We start from the raw sequence: 25,115 nt of genomic DNA on the forward strand, positions 1-25,115 counted from the left end.
GTGCCAGCACCAGGCAGCGTCTGCAGTCCTTAAAAGCTCCGAGTATAACAGTCCGGGCTTTTTATTCACTGTACATACTCTGATCGTTCAGTAAATACCCACCATTAGTTACGTAAGTCAAATAAGCCATGAATAAGATTTTGTTTACTAGAAGGTTATCCCAATATATGTGGCCTAAAAACACATAGGTCTCATTCTCCTTCCGGTGTTCTTCCTTTTATTTCAATGCCTTCTGGACTTAATCCTCCTCCTCGTAATGTTCCAAGTCCTACTTTTTTTTTGTTGCTTAAGTCCTCCTCCTAACTATGAAACTGGATTTCTCAATCTGGTGTTCCTGGTTCTAGTCCTTCTTTGCCCTAATTCCTCCTCGCCCTTCCTGGTCTTGAGTCTTCCTTGTATTGGCCCCTCCCGCATCTCCTGGTCATGGTTTACTTTGTTTTGGTTCTACTGATTTTCTCTACCCTGATCCTGCTGATTCCTTCTCTACCTGGCCTTCTTGTCTTGGTCTTCCTGGGTTTGACACTCATATTCGGATCATCCTGATCCTCCAGGCCCTGGTTCCTGTCTCCCTGGTCAAGCTGGTACTGTGTCCATTGGTCTGGTTCTCCTTATTAGGCCCTCTTGGGCTGGGCCTGATCATCCAGGTCCTGATCTGTCCTACATGGTCCTCCTGGCTCAGACTGTCCTGGTCCCCCTGATCCTCGTCTCCCTGCTCTTCCTACTCCACCGGTACTCCAGGTCCTGGTCCCCTTGGTTCTGCACCCCTGGTTGCTGAGTCCTTTTCCATGATTCTGCCTATCCTAGTCCTTCTAGGCCACCCAATCCTCCTACATGTGGTCCTTGGTCCCAATGCCCCTAGTCAACCTGCTCCTGATCTGACTGGTTCTCCTGACCCTCCTCCTCATCTGGTCATGATTAAGGTACCCAGTTTTCCCATTTTTAATAATTTTTATAGGTAAATACATACAGAAAATAATGCGTTTCCTGCCTGTATTTATTTTTAAAAGCAGAAAAATACAGAAAACGTTGCTTCTTGTGGGCGACTCTCCATGCTGTTTTTCAGGATTTCCAGGACAACAGCAGACCAGATAGACCGCATTAGAAGTAAAAAAAAAACAGTTTGAGATTTCCCTAAATACAAGCATATGTTAACATATAGTTTTATTATAATGTTGATATTTACCTGTGGGCGTATTGTTTTGCTATATTTGGCTGCTTAAAATGCTTAAACGCGACAGGCAGCAAAGATAAGTGCATGTTTATCAGTTAAATAGATGTGGAAATATACAGTTTTATGACTATTTATTCACAAAACAAATATGGATAAATACCACTTAAGATGGTCCAAAAATAAATATGGATAAATACAGACAGAAATGTTAATAAGAAATTATATATATATCGTAAAACTGAGCCTTTGTCATGATACACCTGGCTTGAGCCTCCTGTATCTGGTCATCATGGATCTTAATCCGGATCCTCCTTATATTGATCATCCTGTTCCTAGCCACCTGCCTTGGTCATCCTGGCCCCATTGTCCTGGTCCTCCTTTCCCTCCTGACCCTGATCTTCCTTGTCGTGGTATGCAGGTCTTGATTCTCCTAGTCCCCTCGGGTGTGGACCCACTGGTTCTCCTTGCCCTAGTCCTCTCAGCTCTTGTACATCTGATCCTCCAGGTCCTGTTCTCCCAGTCTTATTCACTCTGGGTCTGGTTTGCCAACGACTTGTATTCCTATCCTTGGTTGTCACAGTCACGTTCTCCTGGTTTATGCCTTAATCATCTTGCTCTTGTGACTCCTTGTTTGAGTTTTAGTATGCCTAGTTCTCTTGGTCCTGGTCTTCATGGCCATTTGCTCCTTCCAGGTCCCCTTCTCCTAGCCCTGTCTATACTTTCTTGGTCATCTTGACTCTCACCGCCTTGACCTGTTCCTTGCTCCTCCTCATCCTGTTCACCTGGTACCTGATAAACCTGCTCTTGGTCCACCTGGCATCTTAGGTCTGACCTTTTTAGCCTTATGCTTCTGGATTGGATCATTCCGGTTCTCCTGGCCCTGTTCCTTGCCCCATGGTTCGTCTGGCATTGCACCCACTAGTCTAGGCCTTCTTGAGCTTTGTTTAGGTCCTTCTGAGCCTTGCCATGTTGGTCCCGGTCCTCCTGGCCATCTGGCTCTAGTCCCCTTGGTCTTCCTAGCTCTAGCTGCCTTGGTCATCCTGATTCCCTTCACTCTGGCCCTGCTGCCCCACGTCCTAGCTTTTTGCTCCACTTGATATTGGTCCTGAGATCCAGGACCCCCTTGCAGTCCTAGGCCTGTTCCTGGTGCTCTTGGCCATGATCCTTCTAGCCCTTCTTGCCCTGCACCTCTCCTCATGTATCCTTGGTACTGCCCCCTACTTTTCCTTGCCTATTCTGGTCCCTTGGTCATACAGGTCACAGTCCTTATGCTCCTGATCTTCCTAGTCCTCCTGAGTGTGGTCTTGAATCTCCTGGTCTTGGTCCTCCCACTCCTGTCTTTGAGGTTCAGCACCAGTTGGCCATGGTCTTCCCTGTTCTGGTCCTCCTGAGTCTGGCCGTCCTGCTCCTAGCCCTTTGGCTTGGTCATTCTGGTTATGATCTTCCTTGTCCTGATTGCCCTTCTTCTTGTCATTCTGGTATTCCTGGTCCCTGTTCTCCTTGTTTGAGTCCTCCTGAACCTGAACATTTTAATTGTGGTCCTCCTGGCCACCCATGTCCAGTTCCCTTGGTCTTCCTGACTCTGGTATGCCTTCTTGCATCTGATCCTCCCCACCCTAATCCTCTTACCAGAGATATCGATATGTTACACTTGGTAACGTGGGCCCTGGTCCCTTAGGCCCTGTTCTTCATCACCTTCTTAGCTCTGCTTGCAGGCATCCTGAGCATTATCATTTTAGTCCACTGGCCCTCCATGCTCTGGTCCTCCTGGGGCTCTTGCCGTTAGTCACCCTGGTCTTTCTAGTTCCTGTCGCGCTTACCAAGATCTCCCGATCCTATTGGTTATTGGCCTTCTGAACTTTGTCAGCTTTATGTGACTTTTCTATTTTTGGACCGGCAGAGAGATTAAAATACCGGTCATGCCAGTATAATACTGGCCTGGTGGCAACCGTACCTAGCCTTTCAGCTGCTACTGTGTTGCCAGCTCTGAAAACCATGCAAGCACAATCCCCCCTTAAGAAGAAGCCCACACCAAGCATAAGGCCATCCTTAAGAAACCCTCAAAATTCATCAAAACAAGGATCATGAACATTAAATAAATATTGTATACTCATGAGTAGGGTGGCCCCCTGGCCGTTGTATACTGGCATGACTGGTATTTTAATGGCCTGCTGGTACAAAAAAAGTTAAAATCACCTAAAGCTGGTATTTTTCCCCTTATAAGCACATACTTTAAACAGTCAATGTAAGAGGAAAAGACTTTCAAATGTGTTCAACAGCTGCCTTAATGACCCTCGACTGATAAAGTGTACAAAGAGAGAAAGGCCATGTTTAAATGAAAACAGATGATTTCGTATAAAGTTCTTCTTAAGAATCATGTTTGGGCTTTGCAGATTCTTAAAACATGGGAAAGGAGGCAATCCTACTCATGAATCAAGAAAACACGTATGTAACATGCATTAAACCATACTCATTATTCTTTGCAGGCAGCCAAATACACCAGACTGCAGCACAAAAATCTATGTGCCATATCCTGAAGCTTCTGAAAAAGTTTGATACCTACATTTAATTTACTATATTAGCAAATATATTTAATCAAAATTAATTTTCCTTTTTTAATTTCTAAATAGCTTAGATTAAATTATGCAATTCCCTTTGTATATACTTTTGTACATTTTTATATGCACTTACATTCAAATACTTTACTCACTTTCCTGAACCACAATTACAAGATGACCCCTCCCCCACCATTGCCTGGGGTCTCTTTTTTCCCCGCACATCAAGCTTAATAAAGACCTCTATTGGAATATTTATCAGGATGCCAGTCAAATAGTATATGATCTATACTATTTAGCCTGTGTCCGGATAAGCAGTGAAGTTTCAGGAATTTAGCCAGCCACTGTCTTAATAGCAAACATTATGTACTATTTTGCCTGCTGCTCGTTAAATAGCAGTGATTATAAACTATTTACCCGGCGGCTGGATAAATAGTCCCTTCTTTCTGCAATACCACATCAACCGCCGTCAGAAACACTTCAATGCAAAATGCATCCGCATTACTCAACGTATGTGCATCAGCAATATTTCAATCAATAACCATTAGGAATTCGAAGGAATAATCATCAAAAATACCCAAACAGAAATCTTAAGCATTAATCGAAGCAATACATTTCAGCAGCTCTCACTATAACCAGTAACTTAAGGCAAGACACATCAGGAACACTGACAGATAAACCCTCCAATCCAGTACTTTCAGCAATACACTTCAGTAATATTTGAAGGAATGGCTACAAGCAGTGCTTAAGAAGGACAATTAAGATGTGTGATGCTGTAGGGTAGTTATGATGAGGCCAGAAGCGGAGTATGGCCGAAAAATATTAAAACAGAAAAGAAAATTGGCAGCACTGATGGCTGTTGGGTTAATATTTGCCTGTTTCTTGAGTGCATCAATGTATTTGAAGCACAAAGCAATTTTGTCACCTAGTCTGCTACTTACATCTTGCTTAGAATTATAGAAAGTGCCTCTACTGCCAATGCAATATTGAAAATCTTGGGGAGTACCACTATTTTCCACACAAGAAAAAGCGCTTTTATTGAATTCTGTCTAGGATAAAGAGACACAAGCAGATCTTTAGATCTGCACAACTGACTTTTATGCTTTATACCCCATTTAATTTAATTAGATTGAAAATGAAACTTTAAAAGGTGAACAACTAAACACATTTCAAACAGTACATTTTAGTTCGTTCAAGCACTAAACCATTCACATGTTGTGATTAAATATTTTTGTTAGTTTTAGTTCAAGAGAAAACAATGGTATTGGTACAGCATATGTCTTCGGGAGGGATCTAACGCTTAACCTATACACAGGTGTGTATCATTTATGAAAGGTGGCAAAACATGTTACTATAAAATAAGAGGGAAGAGAACTGAAAGCAAGCCTCCTCATCCCTCAACATGGGTGCAACCCATCGCCTAGCCTGCCTGCAAGGTCATACAACCTGTTATCTAACCACCTCTGAAGCAACGCACCCACTTAGCTCTCAGACGTCTCCACTGGTCGAAAAACATCTATTGTCACATCACTTTTGGAGAAGCTGGAAGTGGTCTACTGGAATGATCTTAAACACTAATGTATTTTGAACATAAACTTTGCCTGAACTCCTTGGAGAGATATTCCAGAAATGGGGTCTAGTCAGATTCAGATGCATTCCATCCAGTGCGAGTATTGTCCAAACCCTCAAGATCCCAGAGTTGATACATTACTTTCCTGTTCTCTGGAGCCTAGGTTTGTAGTGATAATCTTCCTGGCGGAGCACAGGGTGAAGGACATTTGTTTGTCTCTAAGCGGTTAACAGGCAGCTGTCAGTTTGGGGGGCTCAGTATTGTGCATGCTTCGGAATCTGAATATAGTAGTATGAAACATTTTATCTACGACTCTTCACATTTTTGTCAGTAGGAATGCAGCTTGGGGCAGTGTCAGTGAAGATCGAGAACTACCCCTGTGGCTCCGCACCCTCTCCAGCACGTCAGACCTAGTTGCATCCCATTTGTGGAGCTTTACTGGGTTGTCCTACCACTGCACCACTAATTTGACCAAAACCTCCTTCACTGTAGAGTATCTGGCAGTGTTGTATACTAGAATGTATACCATCTCCCATTCCTGCCCTGAGAAAACTCCACTGAGTTCCAATTCTAACAGTTTCTGACCTCAGGCTCTCATTGTACTATCGGAATATATAAACAGCTTATAGACTTGAAAAACAAGGCACATATAATCGGAAAATAAAAGCAACCATTATTCAAACCTTGGAAGAGCCGTAGGGTATGGCTTAACGCAGAACGCGATGCTTTGTTTGGTAATATCTAGGTCTCTCACCTTCAGGGAGGTCATAAGTTCTTTCAAGAGCTTCAAATCACCTTATACAGTTCAGGTCAAAGAGCTACCCTATTCCTAGGCAACCATGCACACCACGTTAAGGAAATGTTTCTCATGTAAGGCAAGATTGAAGACTGTACTACTTGTAATGGGTGACACTGGGGACAGGAAAGTTGCAAAGCACTGTTTGCTCAACGCCTTTTCCCAGACATCAATCAGGGCATGTGTGATAGGTGACGGGTACAATCTCCAACTATGGTGTCTTTTTTCATAGAATTGTCCAAACATGTAGTCACTCGTTCAGTAATGCACCATGTTTTCCAGACTCTGGTTTTCCTGTTCTCCAAGGTATTGCAGTTGAGTTGCTTAGAATACCTAGCAAAATTGGGAAGCCCTCGTCCCCTCACCTTCGGAGGCTTGGTTAGGAAGCAACTCGCAAACAGGGTATGTTTCCCTGCGCATACAAAGTCACTGATTATCTGCTCCAGTAGGGGGCATGGTATTACCTGAAAAAGGAACAAATCTAATGCAATATTGTCATTTGTGCAGCTGCTTTACACCCAAGTCATGACAAATCGTTCACATGCCACATGTTTAGTTCTTTATGGATATCTTTTAATAGTGGATAGTAATGATCACTGACAGCTTGATATGTGTAATTGTGATCGCCTGATAAGTAATCAAGTCTTTGGGCTCCAAGAACGGTTCTACAGTTTTTAAGGTATTTGTTCTTGTCGGATTGTATATGTTAAAAAAACGAGATTGTTCAAGATTTATGTTAAATCCTGACACCTAACTGAGTTCCTCCATTAAGAATTGTATTGACCAGAAAAGGACATAGTGACATAGTGATAAGGATGTTGTCAACATACAGCATTATTTTAAAGTTGTTACCACCTATTTGAATCCCTTTAACATAGCATAGCAAGGCATAAACTTTAAATTAAGGGCTCCATAGCGAACACGAAGAATAGTCGAGAAAGGGGCATGGCTTTGTAGTTCCTCTACTAATCGAAAAGGATGTGGGGTAGAGTAATCCCCACGGACCCTTACTGAGATTGAGAGAGACCTATAACCCATAAAATATCAAATGTTTTATATTTGGGACAATGCCAAATGCGTCAAGAGTCTCTTATCAAGAAACCGTCAGTCCTCGCGATCAAACACTTTCTCAGTGTCAATTGAGATCATTAATGCCTGTTTATATATTCTCTGCTTATTTTCAAAGATATGAAGGATTTTACTAGTGTTGTCTCTGTATTGTCTTTCGCATATAAAGCCCAATTGATCCGGCTCAATCAGGCCAGGTAGCATCAGTCCCAGTGTAGTAGCTATAATGCCCATACGGAGTTTCACATTAAGGTTCATGTGGGAAATCTGTTGGTCAAGTTTCTTCTCTGTTTGGGAATGACCTTTATTGCAGCCTCCCTCATTGAGGGAGAAATGATTCTGAAGTCTACAAAGGAATTGAAGAGTTTAGTTAGGACAGGAGCTAGGGCCCACAAGAATTTGTATAGTATAGGGCCGAGTAGCCCAGATGAAGCCCAGTGCCTACCCCGACTTGAGACTAGGTGTGTACTTGATCTTCTCTTCCACCTGAATAGGCCGTACCAGCTGGGCCGCTTTGCCTCCTACGACTCTCTGTACTTCAGATATTTCTCTCAGACTATGTCTATTCTGCATTATATACACCACCATAGAAGGTCTCAAGTGTGGAAGTTTATCTCCTTGTCATCATTTACCGGCAAGCCCCTCCCATCTCGTAGCAGAGCTATCCTTTCTATTGCCCGTTTAGCACAAAGTTTGCTTGTTAGCATTTCTATTGCTTTATTATTCCCGGGGGCAATAGTTCCATCTGAGACAGAGTAATTTATACTCTGCTTTATCAATAGCAAGTTTTCTGACTTGCACCCGAATCACTTTAGGCTTGCACCAAAGCTTTAGTGAGCCTGTCCTCTTGTATTTCCCTTACTATAAAGTTCATTTGTGACTCCATGTGCCTGGGTCTGACATCATTTTATCAAGCCCAGCTGAAGCGGAAAATAAAAAACTTTTCAGTACCGCCTTTAAGAAGTCCCATAAATCCCAGTAATTTTCGGCTAAGCCAGTAACACATTTAAGCGCTTCTTTCCTGACTAAGGCGTCATGGAGGATGCAACATTGATGCGTAGGCTTCTAGGGTTGTCTGTACTCCTGGAAGTACTCCGCATCATGAATATCGAAGCCTAGTGATGTTCCCAATATTTGACTCTAGCACCATATGCATCATTGAGCAACCTGCCAGGAAGCGGTCTAATATGACGTACGAGTTATTCACCATCCAACAGAATGTAAAATCTAGTTCATTTGAGGTTTTGGGCCATTGTTTGTTACCTCAAATCATGTACTGACTGTCTATAAATCTTTGAGCCTGTCCATCACAATATTTAGCTGTCCTCCAATTATCAGTTTAACTGCTGTAACTTCCACTATCTCAGCATTCATGAACTGAATACATTTGTAATGGTATTTATTAGGGGTACATATAGGGGCATCATAAAGGTATATGAACCAAGCAGCAGAATCCTGTTGGAGCAGCTTTTCCCCCTCGCACTGGAAAGCCACTCGGATCTACTTTCCGATCAGGCTAGAGCCTGGAAGAAGGGCAACACCTTGGGCCTAACGGCTTTAGAACAATGTCACTGGAAACAACTCTCAAGACTGTCAGCAATTGTTAGATCTCAGGATCGTGAAAACCCTATTTTCGTTCTACTGCACCAAAGATACTTGGTTGAAAACCACTTGTATCTGAGCCTAAATCAATGTCTTTTCGGTGGTTCCCTGTTTTGTACAGGAGACGTTGGCCTGGAAATCATTTTAACGACAGATTTAGACCCTTTGTGCTAAAATTGAAGTCTTAAGTTGGCCCTTGTATGCCAATACTAGGGCCATTATGCATCAATTCTATTATGTTAGGACCTCCGATAGTGTAGGCACAATCAAGTGCAAGCAAGTATCTGTGTCTACGATCATGTTCAGTTCAGGTGAACCAGCCTCTTAACTCAAGAAATGCATCCAAAGAATTATTTTTAACACACTTCTACACATCTCAACAGAAGAGTATGAAACCAGGAACAAAGGAGGCAAGTTTGTCCCCAGGTGGGATATTCTACCCCAAAAAGAACCATGAGACTCATCTTCTGTGAGGTTCCAATCTTAAACCTCTCACCTCCAGGACCATCCGGCACCGGTTCATTGGTGGGGCAGCAGCCTTGCTCACTAAAGAGAAAGACAACATTCCCCTTTTCTGTGAGTCAGAGGACAAGACCACCAAGTAATGTGGCTCGCTGATATTCATGCTAGCAGGTCACAGGTGATGGAGCACATTAACCTTCTCAGCAGCTATATCTTCCAGAGATGGACTTCTCTTCAGTCAGCACCACCCTGTCAGATGGGGCATCGATGCTGGGATCCTCTTCCGTTGAACCATGTCTCATCATGGATGTGCAGGAGCCCCTCTACTTAAATCCTGATAACCTGAATTTCTCTTCCTACTCTGTCAACTGAAGATGACCCTATCCAAACCCGTCTGTTTCCCCAAATCAGGGAGAGCAACAACAGGCGCCACCCTTAGTCAGCACCCTCAGGCTCATTCTCCAGCCTGCAGGACTTCCGGTGACGGAAGGCTCTTTGTGTCACTCTGCGTGGAGACTGAGGTCCTTGCGAAAGAACAGTCTCCAGGCTCACAGGATAAGTGTTGCAAACCTCAAACTTCTGTTGCCACAGCCAGCAGCCCTTCTGAAGCTAAGGAATTTCAATCACTGCCTCTAGGGTGCTATAAAAATATGGCGGTTCAGGGGATTCGGAGGAGACGAAAAATATCACCTCTACTCTGTCACAGTGAAGAGAGAGGTGCTGGGATAGGCTGTCATGCTTGCTGAGAAGGAAGAAGCTTGTTGGGGGTCTCCTTCTGCAATCCTAGAGAAGTGGGGGCACCTGCCAACCTTAGAGTACTAAGTGCCATGAGGGAGATTAGAAGTAGCTTTTGTGCAAATGGCTGTGCCTAGACTATAAAAATGAGAATTGAGAATACAGCCAGAATCTTTAAGAGGACAGTTGACCCGCTAAACTCACTTGTTCCTGCCTGATAAGCCCTGCAGCCAAAATGGAACAGAAAAAGAGGGATTTGAGAATCTATATATTCGGTTTTCCAGATCCTAATTAATTCTCACTGACTTTTATTCAGTCTAGCTGGTTTTTCATCCCCAAGTCCCGTGCAGGTTATGATTATTTGTTAACCATGTTCATTCAGATTTTCTCCTTGCTGAACGTTTTTCAGTTTCTCCATATGAAATATGTTATGATCCTTTTTTTAACATTGGTTTGAACAATGACTGAGCAAAATTCTGAATATGCAGAATACACTCCTTCCAGACCCACCCTGAGTCCTATGAAACGAATCCTGTTGGAGCAGCTTTTCCCCCTCGCACTGGAAAGCCACTCGGATCTACTTTTCGATCAGGCTAGAGCCTGGAAGAAGGGCAACACCTTGGGCCTAACGGCTTTAGACCAATTGTAATCTTTGCCATCCAGGTTCGGATCTTTTTCAGATCTCATTGTTGGAATCAAATCTAGAAACACAACAAGCAGTTTCTACCAAACAAACCTAAATTATTTACGCACAGCACTTGCTCCTACAGCCAAAGGAACAAAAGGAATAAATTAGTCAGTGACAATCCAGTCACAACTTTATGTGCTCTTATCCAATGATCACACCTATTGTCGATGTAACAAAATTATTTTTTCTATACTTTAAAACCACAAAAAAAACTTCCAATTACCAGAAAGACCAGGTGGCTGACAGCAAAAAAAGATTAAGATATATACTACTGTTTTGTACAAAATATATTCCCAATAAAAATGGGATTTGAATTGGTCAATCAGTTCAAGGCACATTAAATTATTTTTCATTTTCTTTTCAAGCATGGCTCAATATGTATTTTGGCCATGCTTTTTCTTTATTCCACATATACCATTTGATAAATACCTTATGGAGAAAATGTTACTTTTATTAGTAATTCAATGTAAAAGTTTCATAGTGATTAAGCACTAGGCACCCATGGATTCTTTTCACTAAAAATACAACAATGCACTTTATTTTAAAAAAACAAAAACTTTAGATATATTAATAACACTGTGAGAAGAAAAATTTGAAATACCACAATTGGAAACAGAAATACTGCCTGAATCAGCAAAAAACACGGAGAACAACATGGTGCAGGAACCTCCCTTACCAGAATGCCCGCCATGTGGAAAATCCAGCTCCTCGCAAGGGGAGACTGACTGCAAGGCCTTCTGGAAAATTTTGAATTCCAATCCCAATTGCTAAATTCCTGTAAAACAAAAAAAGGGAAAGAAAAAAAACCCACAATTACTGCACTGGAAAATTTACCTTCTAGAGGGGATTAATAATTTGATTAGAATGCCTTTTGTTTCTTTACATTGCTGCACGTGAGACAATTACAATGCCTGTCTCATATCTCACTCCTTATAATGCTACTGTAACAAGGCATTTGGGGACTCTGCTACAAAGTACTATCAAGTGCAGCTACTGGGATCCCATCACTGGTAACAATAGTACATGGTACTGCCGTCAAATAGGGGAATATCAAGGTGAGGGGGGGGGGGGGGGTTGCTGACTGAAGCACCTTCTGTAAGCAATCCAGAGACCACCAGCAGTTTGAGCTCTGCTGAAGAGGGAAGCGGGCTACCATTTTGAGCCCTCCTTTACCAAGAGAGCAGAAGATGCCAAGGACAAAGCTGAATGCTGTAGGGGATGCGGCCCCACTACAAAACCCTCCCATTCAGCTATACTCGCACTTACCAACATGTGTTGTCACGCAGGCTCCTCTCTGCCTTTTAAAGCCTTGCTGCATAACAGAGAGAGAATGAAACGTTTGAAATCCCCAGTAGAAAGGACCTAAGTCGATCAGGGAAAGAATGGATTAGAGGATAAGCCCTCCCAGGGAGAAATCATCATCTTCCTGTGATGACGGAGAAAATGCACAAGAGTACATCCTGGTAGATCAGAGGAGGCACAGAAAGCATCCCATCAATTGCAGGAAGAAAGAATTATAAAAAAAAGAGGTCAAAACTTTTCAATGGATCTTTGTCTGTTATGTCTCCTTTATCTGGTGACCTAAGAAAACTAGATGATTTTCAGCTGTCTACAAAACGGCAAGCCTCATACAGTAAAGACTCATCAAGAAGTACATGAAATCTTCTTAAATAGGACTAAGAAACAGAAGCACATGGTGAGGAGTGACTTAACTACCTGAATACATTCTTCAAAGATATCTCTTAAGGGATTGCGCTCTCTTTTGTTGGAGAACCCATTTCTACACTGGGTTTTAGAAGGGGAGGCTGAGGGCCCAATATTGAACCCTCCAAATTAACATGGTGCACAAATTACACCGCCTTTTAGAAAGACAGAAACTAATACAAAAAAGTGGTAGATCATCAATAGCTTCTTCTGCAAAGTATGAAGCAGCTCAAACATAGCGGATTGACACCTTAAAAAGAATATCTAATGCCTTTATTTGGTCTGCTCTAAACCAGCTACTCATAAACAGCAAATACCAAAATACCAGGAGCATTTTAGAGGTTTTTTTGTCTCCACTTTTGAAAAGGTTGAGAAGCAAGCAGATTGGCCCCCTGAAAATGGACCATTCTGTATATCCTCGATTAGCAGGAAAGATCCAGAGAGACTACTGCCAGCCAGTCGATCCGGAACGACCCCATACAATACAGTAAAGAAAGTGCTTCTACTCAAAAGTAAAAAATGTATATCTCCAGTTCCCCTTATTGTTTTTTTGTCATTGTGGTGTCATTTTTTAATGAAATTTTGCTCTATTTTTCTAGCTCGGTTTGGGATTTGGATTGCTTTGCATTTGAGTTATATTACTGTTTTAGTACTGCATAATACTTTAAACATTGCCTCTAAGTTAAGCCTATCTACTCTGTGCGGTAGCTACCAGGGGGTTAAGCTCAAGTTAATTTAGTGACTTTAGTGATTCACCCTAACAAGGATTGTTCTTGTTTCCTGAGGGGGGTGACTACCCTGTCAACTAATACCACAATCTCTTACAGTGGGCATTTCTTCATCCTTTGTGGAAGAACAGTGTTGAGTATTGATACAAATTCATCATAATTCTTAATTTTGTAATGCTTTCAAAATTAATAAAACGGTCAGGCTCAAATGTCTCTGTTGATGCTGTGTTTAATAAATACTGTCTACCTGTGTCGGCTAAATTCCCCAAAACACATCTAAAAGATCTGGATACAGCAACGCAGAACATACTTATACACTGGAAAACAGACCAGGTCCCCACACACAATGGGTGGCATCACCGTCTTTGGCATGTACTGGGCATGGAAAAGATCTCCCTCTCCCTGGCCGGTAAGGGCTCGTCCTTTAGCGAACTTTGGCAACCATTTTTAGCTCTTTTGGCCACAGAATTCACAGAACTGTATTGCCCCAGGTACCTACGCCTACTGTACCTCACTACGCCGGACCCTCCTGTGTGACTCATTCCGGCGCCACCTAGAACATAACTGCTCAAGTCGCATTGTATGGAAGTAGAGTACACCGAGAGAGTGAAGAGCGTTTTTTCTTTTCTCATGCTTTTCCCTTTTGTTTTTTTCTTTGTTATTCTTTCCTTGGTTCTTTATTGGGGGGCAGGGATAATGTTCCTCTTTCTATATTGAAAGCTGCATGACTTTTTGCATCTCAATCTGCACCTGTCGAGCCCTGTGTGGCTCGTTTCATATGCACATTTCTTTATGTGGCTTTTGTTAAAATAAAAAAGATTTAAACCTAAAAGATCTGGGTATGGCCGTCATTGTACAATTAGGTTCTCATTTTGTATACATATTTCATGTATATAAGAGAATGATGGTATCTTTCAGAGCCCATGGAAATAATTAATAGATAGTACTCTTAAAATACTTCAAGGGAGAAGGCTTTGAACACTCTGTAACCTTTAACGGTCACTAGGCTTCATAACCATGTAAAATCAGTGTGCCTTCTGTCCATGCTTCTTGTGTACACTTGGCTCAACTCCACAAAACAATGATTCAGTGTACAATAGTCTAAATGTTCTAATTAGAAAGATAGTCAATGTGCCTGTGCGTATGCCTTCTTATTGAACACTCTGAATTAAAAAAAAGCTACTGAAACTGCAAACCGGTAACCACAATACTAAAAAAAAGCCTGTGCTGACTGCTGTTTCTTGTCTAAGTACTTTTATTTCGTATATTTTTGCACGAAATTGTAATTTGGTTCACATATCCTGTGTGTTATTTTGATACATCCAGCATTTCCTTATGTGGTTGTTAAGGGTATACCTTATCTTAATACAGGGTTTATCATGTGCTACAAGATGCCCTAAGCCAGTGGCGTAACGAAAGATGAGGGGGCCCCCCTGCAAGGTACAATGGAGGGGCCCCCACTTCATCTTTAATCCGGAGCTCATCAGGCCTGAGTACTGTGCTGAGGGGCCCCCCTGCAGCTCTGGGGCCTCCTGCTGCTCGGGGGGCCCCGACCCGAGGGGGCTGCAGGGGGCCTGTGTTACGCCACTAGGGTAAGCATGTTTTTACTGCTTTTATCAACTTCTCAACAGCTTGTGGTCGTGTCGACAAACTAACTCTTTGGGAAAAATGATCTATCCTCGAGATACCCTTCTGAAATTAATAACTGCTGTAGGCTCTTCAATGTGGTGTACAGTAGTAGTTTGCGGAGATAGTGGAATCTCTGTATACATAGAAACTCTGAATTGTCTAAGATAGAGATATCTATTAGCTCCCCTTCTATTTTTACTATACCTAAATGATTTACCTTGAATATTTACTAATCTAATGGGATCTCATTCCATTCATCTTGATGCATGCTTACGAGTTGATTTTGTTAGACCTTATTCCTCTTGGTCTGAGACACCATTTGCTAAAATGCACACATTGCAACTAAACATTTCCTTGAGATAAACGAGCAAAAAAGTAAGATTGTGACAGTTAATGGCAGAAAGTAAAATAGCTCTCACAATTCGGTGTTAGATGAGGACAAAAGCAACAGCCTCAATCCTTGTCCGGGTGAACCACAAAAGTCAATCAATTAACCTGTGCTTAACCCTCTGGTAGCTTGGCACAAAAGCAGTCAAACTTAACGTAGAGGCAATGTGTAAAGTATTTATGTAGCTCTTAAACAGTAAAGTGTAGACAGAACACAAGAAACATACCACACGGATTTAAGAAAAATTTAGTAAAATGTAATATTATTTGACACCAAAATGACTAAAATTCGATCAGTAGAACTGACATGCAATTTTATATATTTAAGAGTAAGCATTGAGCTTGAAAGCAAAAAGCGCCTCTTGCGGTTATCTGGTCGTGCAAGACCGGGTGAAAGTCACAAGTTCAGGCAGACCCTGCTGGTGCGCAGGCCGGACACAGGGACCACGTTAGCCCCGCTGAAAAAGTTACCTTCTAAAGTCTAGCATGAAGAGTCCAGTTTGCGGTGGAAGAGGCCGTGAGGAGTAAGGACAGTGTTGGGGATGGTCGTCGCTGGAGTGCGAAGAGCAGGTCAGGCGTCGTAGTCAGTCATCACTGTGGCACGAAGGTCCTGTCGGGCGTCATGGACGGTCGTCACTCGCGCTTTGTTTTGGCAGTCACTGCGGGCTGACGATGCTGTAGTGATAAGTGCAGATCGCGCGTAGGCAGCGGTCGCTGTAGAGTGAAGAGTCTGGTTCACCAGATCTTCACTTTGGCGGTTGGCAAGGGCGTCAAGGTCTTGGCACAAACTGACCCATTAACGGTCATGAAGAGCCCAAAACATCAAGATTTCTCCTTTTCTTCTAGGAATAACTCATCTGATGCCACACCAAGGGTCCAGGAACTAGGAGGCAGGACCTCACTCCAGCAGAGACCAGGCAGGTCCACTTGCTTTCAGTTCGTCACGCTGAACGAGGCTGGAGACGACAGTACTGTCCCATCCTTAAAGCCCAGTACACCGCCCTCTTGTTGCAATATAAAAAATCTATTCTGTCCACCAAAAAGGACTATTTTTCCTCTAAAATTCTAGTCGCTGAGAATAAGCCCAGAGAAATTTTCTCTATTATCAATAAACTCGCTTACTCCGACAGAACCACTCTCAAAGCTTCCCCGTCACAATCGCTCTGTGACTCTTTGAACTCTTTTTTCCTGGAAAAAATAGCTACAATCAAAGCCAATATTCCCCCTCCCTCTCCCTCTTTTCTCAACCCGCCCTGTCCCCCCATAGTGGCCTATTTTGACTCATTCCCTCTTCTAACAGAGGAATCCTTTCTCTGCCTCCTCCCTCTGGTTAAATCTGGGTCTCCACTTGACCCGTGCCCTGCCCATATTCTCCGTCACATCTTCATGAACTGCCCGCTACCCCCGCTTACTTTTCTCAACTGCTCCCTATCGCAGGGCGTTGTTACCCCTACTCTCAAAACTGCTATAATCTTCCCCATTCTCAAAAAACATGACGCGGACCTCTCTGTCCCCGCCAACTATCGCCCCATTTCTCTGCTTCCCTTTCTAGGGAAAGTCCTGGAGCGACATGTCACCAGAGCACTCACCACCTACGTGGAAGAAATCCAAGTTTTAGCTCCCCGCCAGGCCGGTTTTCGTCCAGCCCACTCCACCGAGTCAGTTGTGCTTTCAGTACTTGACAACCTTAGAGAGGGATTGGACACTGAGCTCCCCCAGGCCTTGGTCCTACTCGACCTTTCCACCGCCTTTGACACGGTGGACCATTCCATCTTACTTTCCCGTGTCAGGGCGGCAGGGATCGGCGGCTCGGCCTTGGTCTGGCTGTCCTCCTTCCTAAGTGATCGCACCCAAGCGGTGCGTCTGGGTGATTTCTCGGCCGAACCACGGAAAGTGTTATGTGGTGTCCCTCAAGGCTCCTCCCTTTCCCCATTACTTTTCAATCTGTACATAGCTCCCCTCATCTTTGCTCTTCAGCAAATGGAGGTCTCCGTATATAACTATGCGGATGACCTCCAGCTCATATTCTCTCTATCTCAATCCCCTGACTCTAAATCTAACTTCCAATCTACAATGCTCTTTATCCGGGACTGGATGAATCACAACCACCTAAAACTTAACCCAGATAAAACAGAGCTGGTTTTGACAGGTGGTTCCTCCAGTCCCTGGTCCCCCCTCTTTTGGCCCTCTTCTCTTGGGTCCCCTCCTTCCCCTTCTTCCTCCGTTGAAACCATTGGCATTAAACTCAATGACCAACTCACTCTGCACTCCCAGGTGAGCTCGGTGGTTTCTTCCTCCTTTCTATCTCTTCGAACTATTCGCAAGGTTTCCCGCTTCTTCTCTTTCACGGCCCTAAAACTTATTGTACTAGCTATGGTCGTCTCTCGGTTGGACTACGCCAATGCCCTCTACCACGGCATGCCCGCCTATAACGTACGACGACTACAGCTGGTTCAGAACCAAGCCGCCCGCTTGGTTTATAACCTCACCAAATCCCACCACGTCACTCCCCTCCTAAAATCCTTGCACTGGCTCCCCATTCGTGAACGCTCTCAGTTCAAGGTGGGCTGCCTCGCCTTCCTAGCTCAGCTAGGCTCTGCTCCTGCCTTTATCTCTTCGGAGATCAAACTTTATGTCCCTGCCAGGGAACTACGTTCTTCTTCTCAACACCTGCTGTTAATCCCCCGCTTTCGTCGAAAAAAATGGGGAGGCTCAAAATTTTCTACCCTTGCCCCCATCTTCTGGAACTCCCTCCCAGCCCATCTCAGATGTTCCACCCAATACTCCCTCTTTAGAAAGGTTTTGAAAACCTACCTATTTTCTAAAGCCTTTCCCCAATAAGTCAATGTCCCCCCCTGCTTTCCTTTGCCTCTCAAGGACTCAGTATACTGTAGCGCCATGAAACCACCAGGTGTATGTGCGCTTTAAAAATAATTTAAAACTCAAACTCAAACTCAAACTCAAACTTGCAGGTCCAGTGTAGCAGGTCAGCTGGTCTGTTGCAGTGAAGCCTTTGGAGCTTGTTATATCCTGGTAGCTCAGAACAGGAGGGCAGTCAGCTGACCCTTGGAGTCACTTCAGCCTGGGATGAAGGGTACAGGCCCAAGTCTTCTTTCTCAGACAGCAGGGCAGCCCTCAAGCATCAAGGCAGTCCCATAGCAGCAGGGCAGTCCTTCTTCTGTAGTATCCACAGGTCCAGGAGTGTACGGAAGAGTGAGCCTGATGGTCCCTTTTTATACCTGTGCCCACTTTGAAGTGAAAAAAAACTTCTAGAGTCTTCCCCCCACAGAAATGTCTGGAATTTCTTGCCTCCCTGCCTTGGTTCCAGGCTGTCTGCAGGCACAATTGGCTAGTGAAGAGTCCTTTGTGTGTGAACTAAGGCAGTCTGTGAAGTGCAAGTGTGACAGGTGACTGCTCTGCACCTCTCATCAAGTCAGGATGGCCCATTCGACCCAGACCCTCTATTCTGTGGCTGTCTGGGAGGAATACACAAAAGCCAACTACACTAGTCATGAGACCGAGGAAACAGTCTGCAGGCACCAAATGGTTAGGACTAGAAAATGCCAACTTTCTAAAAGTGAGAAAATTATGACTAGAGAATGCAGTCCTTCCCTTATGTATACTCATTCTTCCCCAAAAATTTTTTGTTATCCATTAATGCATGCGTGACAGGTGCTGTGTACCGTCCCAAGGCACAGCCTATATAATCAATATATCATGGGGCGCTTGTGTGCACCCCACCTGCCGCAATGCGAATGTGGGAAAACTTCTCTCCTTATGTCCATTTCTTCCAGCATTATCCATAGCAATCTTGAGATACCCATAGTAGTCAATATTTTTAATCACTTTTCGAATTTCATGAAACACTGCTGAGATGGCATCCTTTCACCTTCCAACTTTATTTAAGCTTATATTAACATTCTAAAAGTGACATTTTCAGAATTGTGACTGAAATCTGACTTTACCATTAAAGAGGGTTTTAAATTACAATTCCTCAGTCTCCAAAGAGGACATTCCTACCTGCCCTCAAACAAACGTTATCACTTATTAAATGTAATAAGGTATCCCAATGTAATCCTATGGGAAGGGTAGGTCTTGCAATAGAAAAAGACAAACTTGAGAGACATGTAAAAGTTCAAAGTGCATATCCAACTTTTTACATACAACGCACCCAGCCCTATGGGTTTTTAGGGCTTACCCTATGGGTGACTTGTATGTAATAAAAAGGGAGGTTTTGGCCTGGCAAAAGGTTTATTTTGTCAGGCTGAAATGGCAGTTTAAAACTGCACACACTGGCTGCAATGGCAGACCTGATATGGGGTTTAAAAAGTCTACTTGAGTGGGTGGCACAATAAGTGCTGCAGGCCCACTAGTAACATTCAATATACAGGCCCTGGCTACATGTAGTACCAATTTACTAGGACTTACAAGTAAATTAAATGTTGCAATTGGGTGTAAGCCAATTTTACCATGCTTAAAGGAGAGAGCACAAATACTTTATCACAGTATAGCAGTGGTAAACGGTGCAGAGTTCTAAAAGCCAACAAAAACTGGTTCAGATAACAGATGGGGTGAAGGCAAAAATATTGGGGGTGACTCTACACAAAGGGCTAGGTCCAACAATCCTGTATCTAACTTTGCTCGGTGGGGATCTCTGTCCCAGTGCAATCTCTGCAGCTTGATTTTGGTTAATCAGGCATCTACACCTAGCCCTGGCTTCGGTTATCCACTGCAGACACCTACAGACACACTCAAAGGAGGGCTCGCTGAAGTTGGTTTTAAAACAAGACTTAACTTAAAATCATTTGTAACATTGTGCTTTTTCTAGGCATTTCAATGAAGCACTACTGAGTTTTTAATTGACTTAGAAGATTCTAACAGATAGTTAACCATCCAATTAAAATTGTCCTTGAAAAGGGCCATCCCACTGGCTATTTACATATTAGATAGTGAACACTGCATGAAATGTAAGTGAAAAAAGATCTTAGCTTACTCAGCCTAGGTCAATATGATGCAATCCTATGCCAATTTCTCTTGAACACAAGGGCAGAATGAAATTTTGTTGAGAACAGATAGATTATCATTACAAGCTTCAATAGGGGTCTGGTGGCCCAAACTCAGGGCTGGCTGATTTCTCACTGCTGCAAGGCAGGTGTGTATAACCTTCATTGTGTATTATTTACCTGAGATTAAAAACACAGCCATGTAGGTTTTTATATCCACAGTTTATGAAATGTACGGTAAAATCATCAAGTGATGTCTACACAGAAATATTATCTCTTCTCAATCAACATATCTGTTACTGTATATTTAAATTTTTATAAAGCTTCTTAAATATATATTAATGTATCGTATAACAATCTTTATTTCTAATGTTACTAATGTATTTTTAACGTCCTTGAAGGCTCTTATACATTTATAATAATAACCTGAATATAGGTTTCATAAAGAGCACTATTACCAAAACAAAGTGTCAGTCCTATGTCTGGCCAAACACCAGCGTCAACACAAAATACCCAAAGTGTCGGTCCTAGGTCTGGACAAACACCAGCATCACCAAAAAATAACCAAAGTATCGGTCCTAGGTCTGGCAAAACACCAGTGTCAAAAAAAGAAAAAGCAAATAAGTGGAAAACAGCCCAGTTTATACAAACTAAAATCAACACAAAAAGAGAGTCCAGGGCTCCTTAAGAAGTATAAAGAGATGTATATTTACTACAATGAAATACAATAATAATAGGTTGCATGTACATGGTCATAGTGTACTACTGCCATTTCTGCATGCTGTAACTAACAGATATTATTTTTACCCAGTTTATGGCTCTCATTTTACCAACCTCGGGGGCATGGAAGTCTGAGCCTCCCTTACCAGAATCTGAACTCCAGACATTCAGGTCACTAAGCAGTGAACCTTCCTGTTCATCGAGGCCCATGCCGGCTTATCTGGTTAGGAAAATATACCCATGAAGAGATATTACACTGTCAAAAGTATTAACTCCGAACGCGGTGCTTTCAATACTGATTTTGTATTTGGACAGGTTCAATTAACTTTCACATTAAGTCAATTAATCATTTTCTAGAAATTTCACCCGACATTCAATTTGCGGGCCTGTGGCTAGTGCTGTGCCTAACTACGCTGTTAGATTGCCCTAAATATTTTCGCAACTCACCTCTTTCCACTGCATCATACGGCCTAAATACCAGCACTCAATGTGTTGCTTAAAATATTTATTTATTTAATAATTTGTGCTTCAAGACTGTGGGTCTGGTTGTTCAGTGGATAATTGTATCCGCTAAAGTGAACTACGGTTGAGCCCATGTTTATAGGTTCAATTCCTTGTGGGTCCACACAGGCTTTCATCTTTTCGAGGATGATAAACTGAGTATCATTGGGCTGGGTAACAATAAACATCTGTTAACTGTCAATAGCGCCAAGAGTCATTTCGGAGTGCTCTCCACAAATATGACAGTCGTAAGGAGTGACCTGCTATGCTTATTGCTGCAGAACCTGAGCAACCACAACATTAGTGACTAACAAGTTTTACAAAGTACAAGTTACACACTTACACGTCCACAGACAACCATGTGTCTCTCCCTGGCGAGCTCTCGTGCACCAGGACGCGACTCAACAAATACCAAAGCCTCATGGAATGGATTAAAACAGGAAGAAACAAGGGGGGAAAAAAGAACTTAAGAAGGGAAGGCAATGAACTACCGACTGCTTACATTGCATAGCTGTAATATATTGCAAGACAGCAGTGTTTTAAAAAATTGGTAAATATTTCACATCTGTTTAACGTCAGGATTCGATTAGGAAGGCTGCTAATTTCAGATCTACGGCCATGATGGAAACTGCAACGCTCAAAAGAAATGCAAGTAGTGTAAAGTATTGTCGGCCTCATTACAACGCTCAATAAATATTCATTCAGCGCCGCCCATACGCTTTTCTTAGGGCTCCTTCCAGAAAGACCTCGGCATGGTGGCAGTTACCGAGTCTGGTGAACTGATGTGACGGTTACTTGGGAAAAGCGGGATGGAATGACGAATGATGGGTTACTTGACGTCACGAGGACGTCTAGAGACACGTAGTGGTAATAGAATTTTCATGGTGGAAGACAGAGACAAACGTGGAAGCAGACAACAGTTTGGGGCCTATATGACCTTTTACTTTTATTCCCAGCCGCCCGCCCCAGGATGCATCTCATTCCACCCCGGGTCACCCTCTGACACGGACTGACGTGGACAGACAGACTCACCTGCGGGCGGCAGAAGACAGGGCAAGACTGCAAAGCTGGTCAGGAGCTAGAAATAATTAAATGATTGGCTGCGGCCGCATGGTCCCTCTCGGTCATTTCTGGCCTCTGTGAGGCCTCGCCTCACTCGCGCACTTTTAATTGCGCATGACAATGGTCCCCAGACCAGCCCCACCCTGAGAGTGAAGAACGCGCAGCCGCGGAGACATCTGCGCACCGTGCACCAATTTGAAGAGGCCACGGCGAGGTGCTGGTGCAACGAACGAAGGCGATGCTGTAACCATTTAATTACCAAATTTACCCGACGGATGTGTAGTGCTTGCTGGCCCCCCCGCAATGCAGGGGCTGCGGGGGCCTGTGTTACGCCCCTGCTACTACAGAGGGCATGACTCGACCATCAGGAATAACAAGCATTTGCAATGCAACAGGTCTCGCATTTACGCGTGTTTAAGCTATTGGCATTGTAAACGACAATGCCTTTTATTTATGCTTTAAAAACGAAAACAAAAATAAAAGGCATTGTTATTTGCATTGTGAAGAGCTCAAACTCGCGTAAATGCGAGACCTATTGCAAATGCTTGTTCTTTCTGCAATGCCTTTACACTTTTAATAAACCTTCATGGTTTCCATTTGAATTATTTTCACTCTTCATTGCGAAGCCTAATGTGCTTTACGTCTAATTCTGAGGTGTTATTTGATATTAAATTTACATATTCACCAAGTCCAGTTGTGGAGCAACAATCTCCTTAAAGGATTAACACCTCTCCCGGTTCATCATTAGTGTTTAAGATTGAAAACCACCACAGTATAAGCACTACATCTGTATTAAAGCAGTCTACATAACAGAAAGACGAGTCTAAAGCATCGACAGCACACAGTCAAGTCATATGCATCAACTTCTTTTCCTTGCTTGAACTGTGTAAATGTCCAGATACTCCCTGTGAAACGTTATAACATCCTCTTCAAATAGAAAACCCAAATACATATTATTTCTCTTCCCAGTACTCAAAGTATCTAATATCCCCAGAATACAGTCACATATCTCCTCATTAATCTAAGGTTAGTTAGCATTCCCAGGGGAGGGGTGGTCGCAGAGCAACGTAAGAGCTAGCAAGCGAAGAACCACACCTGCACGCGTCTTCTAGAGCCTGGATAAGTGAAGAGTCTGTGGTTGGGCACCTGTAGCACACGATCTTCCTACCATTGGAAGCCTTACGCCTCCAATAAACTAGCCCCGGTCACCAACCTTCTACCAGCCCGTCGATGCTGTTGCTGTACGCGGGCATTAGTTGGGCTACCCCCTCCATGTGTCAGCATATTGTGCAGTTGGTTTGACTGTGACGCAGTAGACCCCCCTCTGCCTTCCCGCGGATCCGGCACTGAGGGCAGGGATTTCAACCGCTCAGGCCAAGGGTGAGTGTACAGCAGTTCCGCCCCCATCCCAGCAAGTGGCGGGTTCTAGGGAGGGTGTGCATCTTCTACCGTGCCAGCCGCTTGGACCCCAACTGCCACATCACAAGAATCGCGCGAGTCCCGGCGCATTGCCGCTCCTCCCCTCCTCAGGCCCCGCCCATGGAATTCCTGCTGCCGGGGCGTGTGAGCGCCAAAATTGGCCTTCAGCCTTCTTACAACCACTTTTCCCTCCCCCATAACTACCTGTGATCTGCGGCATTGTGGACTGTGCCCTCAGGGAGCAGGGTCAGCCCTGCCTCCTCCGCAGTATTCCGCAGGATATTGTTTTGTTTCTGCCCTGGGGGATGATTTTAAGCAGCGATAAGTGGTGGTAGATAAGCCAGTCAACTGCTTAGTTATCGGGTTGAAAACTGTAACGCGATGTGCATAAAATTCAATCGTTTATTTTGACGCAAAGTTATTGCGCTTTGGCAAAACTTGGTATCTTCGAAATCACGGAAAATAAACTATTGGTCCCCTTGCTGCCGGAAGTTCGATCAGTCGTGGTCTCTGTGCACGTGTCCGCCTCTTAAAAAAAAAGTGCAAATACAGCCTTCGTGCTTTTGAAACAAGCACTCGCCAGGCTGCCGCTGTTTATTTTTGCATCGCGCTTTCACTTTAAAGTGAAAGCGAGATGCAAAAATAAACACGCGGTGACATGTCTCCTTTTTTTCCGGCCCATCTGGATTGCACGGCTTGTTTACATAACACGCCTCCTTACGATGAGAAACTGCTTCACGGCAGCCATGAAGCAGGCGATCCAGTCCGGATGGGCCGGACAAAAAAGCGACCATAAACGGTGACGCAAGCCAATGGAAATAAGGGGCGGGGCTTCAAGCCCTTTTCTAAAACTCCTCATTTACAATAAATCTCGCCGAGCGATCTGCGCATGTGCGCAGCAACGCTAGGTGAGACCTAAAAACAGAACTGTGCAGATGTTCTGTCTCGTTGGGATTTAATTATGAAACCATCCACTCCCTAACCAAAGGGCTTTATGAAAACTATTGTGAAGAGGAGAGACTTCAGCAATGTTCGGAATATTATGTGTTGTTTAGTCGATTAGTGATCTCTTGGTATGGTATTCCACGGAATTAGGGCCCGACAACCAGCAAAGGGCCAAGAAACAAATAAAAATTAAACATTAACTATAGTGGGCAAATTTGGGCTACGGAATTGTACATCTGCCATTTGGTTGTGATATTATACTCTTACCTGAGACAGTTCGAAAGGAGAGGGAAAAGCGTGAGGCATTAGTCATGTCTATAAATGAAGAAAAGGCCTTCAATAATTTCAACTGGATTGTTTTAATCACACT

At 43.5% G+C, this 25,115-nt stretch overlaps 1 protein-coding gene across 2 annotated transcripts in view; it reads right to left on the reverse strand.

Annotated features, from left to right (window-relative positions):
• SLC39A11 (solute carrier family 39 member 11) overlaps positions 1–25,115 on the reverse strand; it is a 2,092,456-nt gene that overhangs the window by 31,958 nt on the left and 2,035,383 nt on the right. For both annotated transcript variants that reach the window (XM_085617335.1, XM_085617334.1), the window contains exon 8: positions 11,324–11,422. In XM_085617335.1, the coding sequence (XP_085473461.1) occupies positions 11,324–11,422 (99 nt within the window). The remainder of the gene's footprint in view (positions 1–11,323; positions 11,423–25,115) is intronic.

Source organism: Triturus cristatus, chromosome 7 (assembly GCF_964204655.1).
Source record: "Triturus cristatus chromosome 7, aTriCri1.1, whole genome shotgun sequence".
Lineage (NCBI taxonomy): Eukaryota > Metazoa > Chordata > Amphibia > Caudata > Salamandridae > Triturus > Triturus cristatus.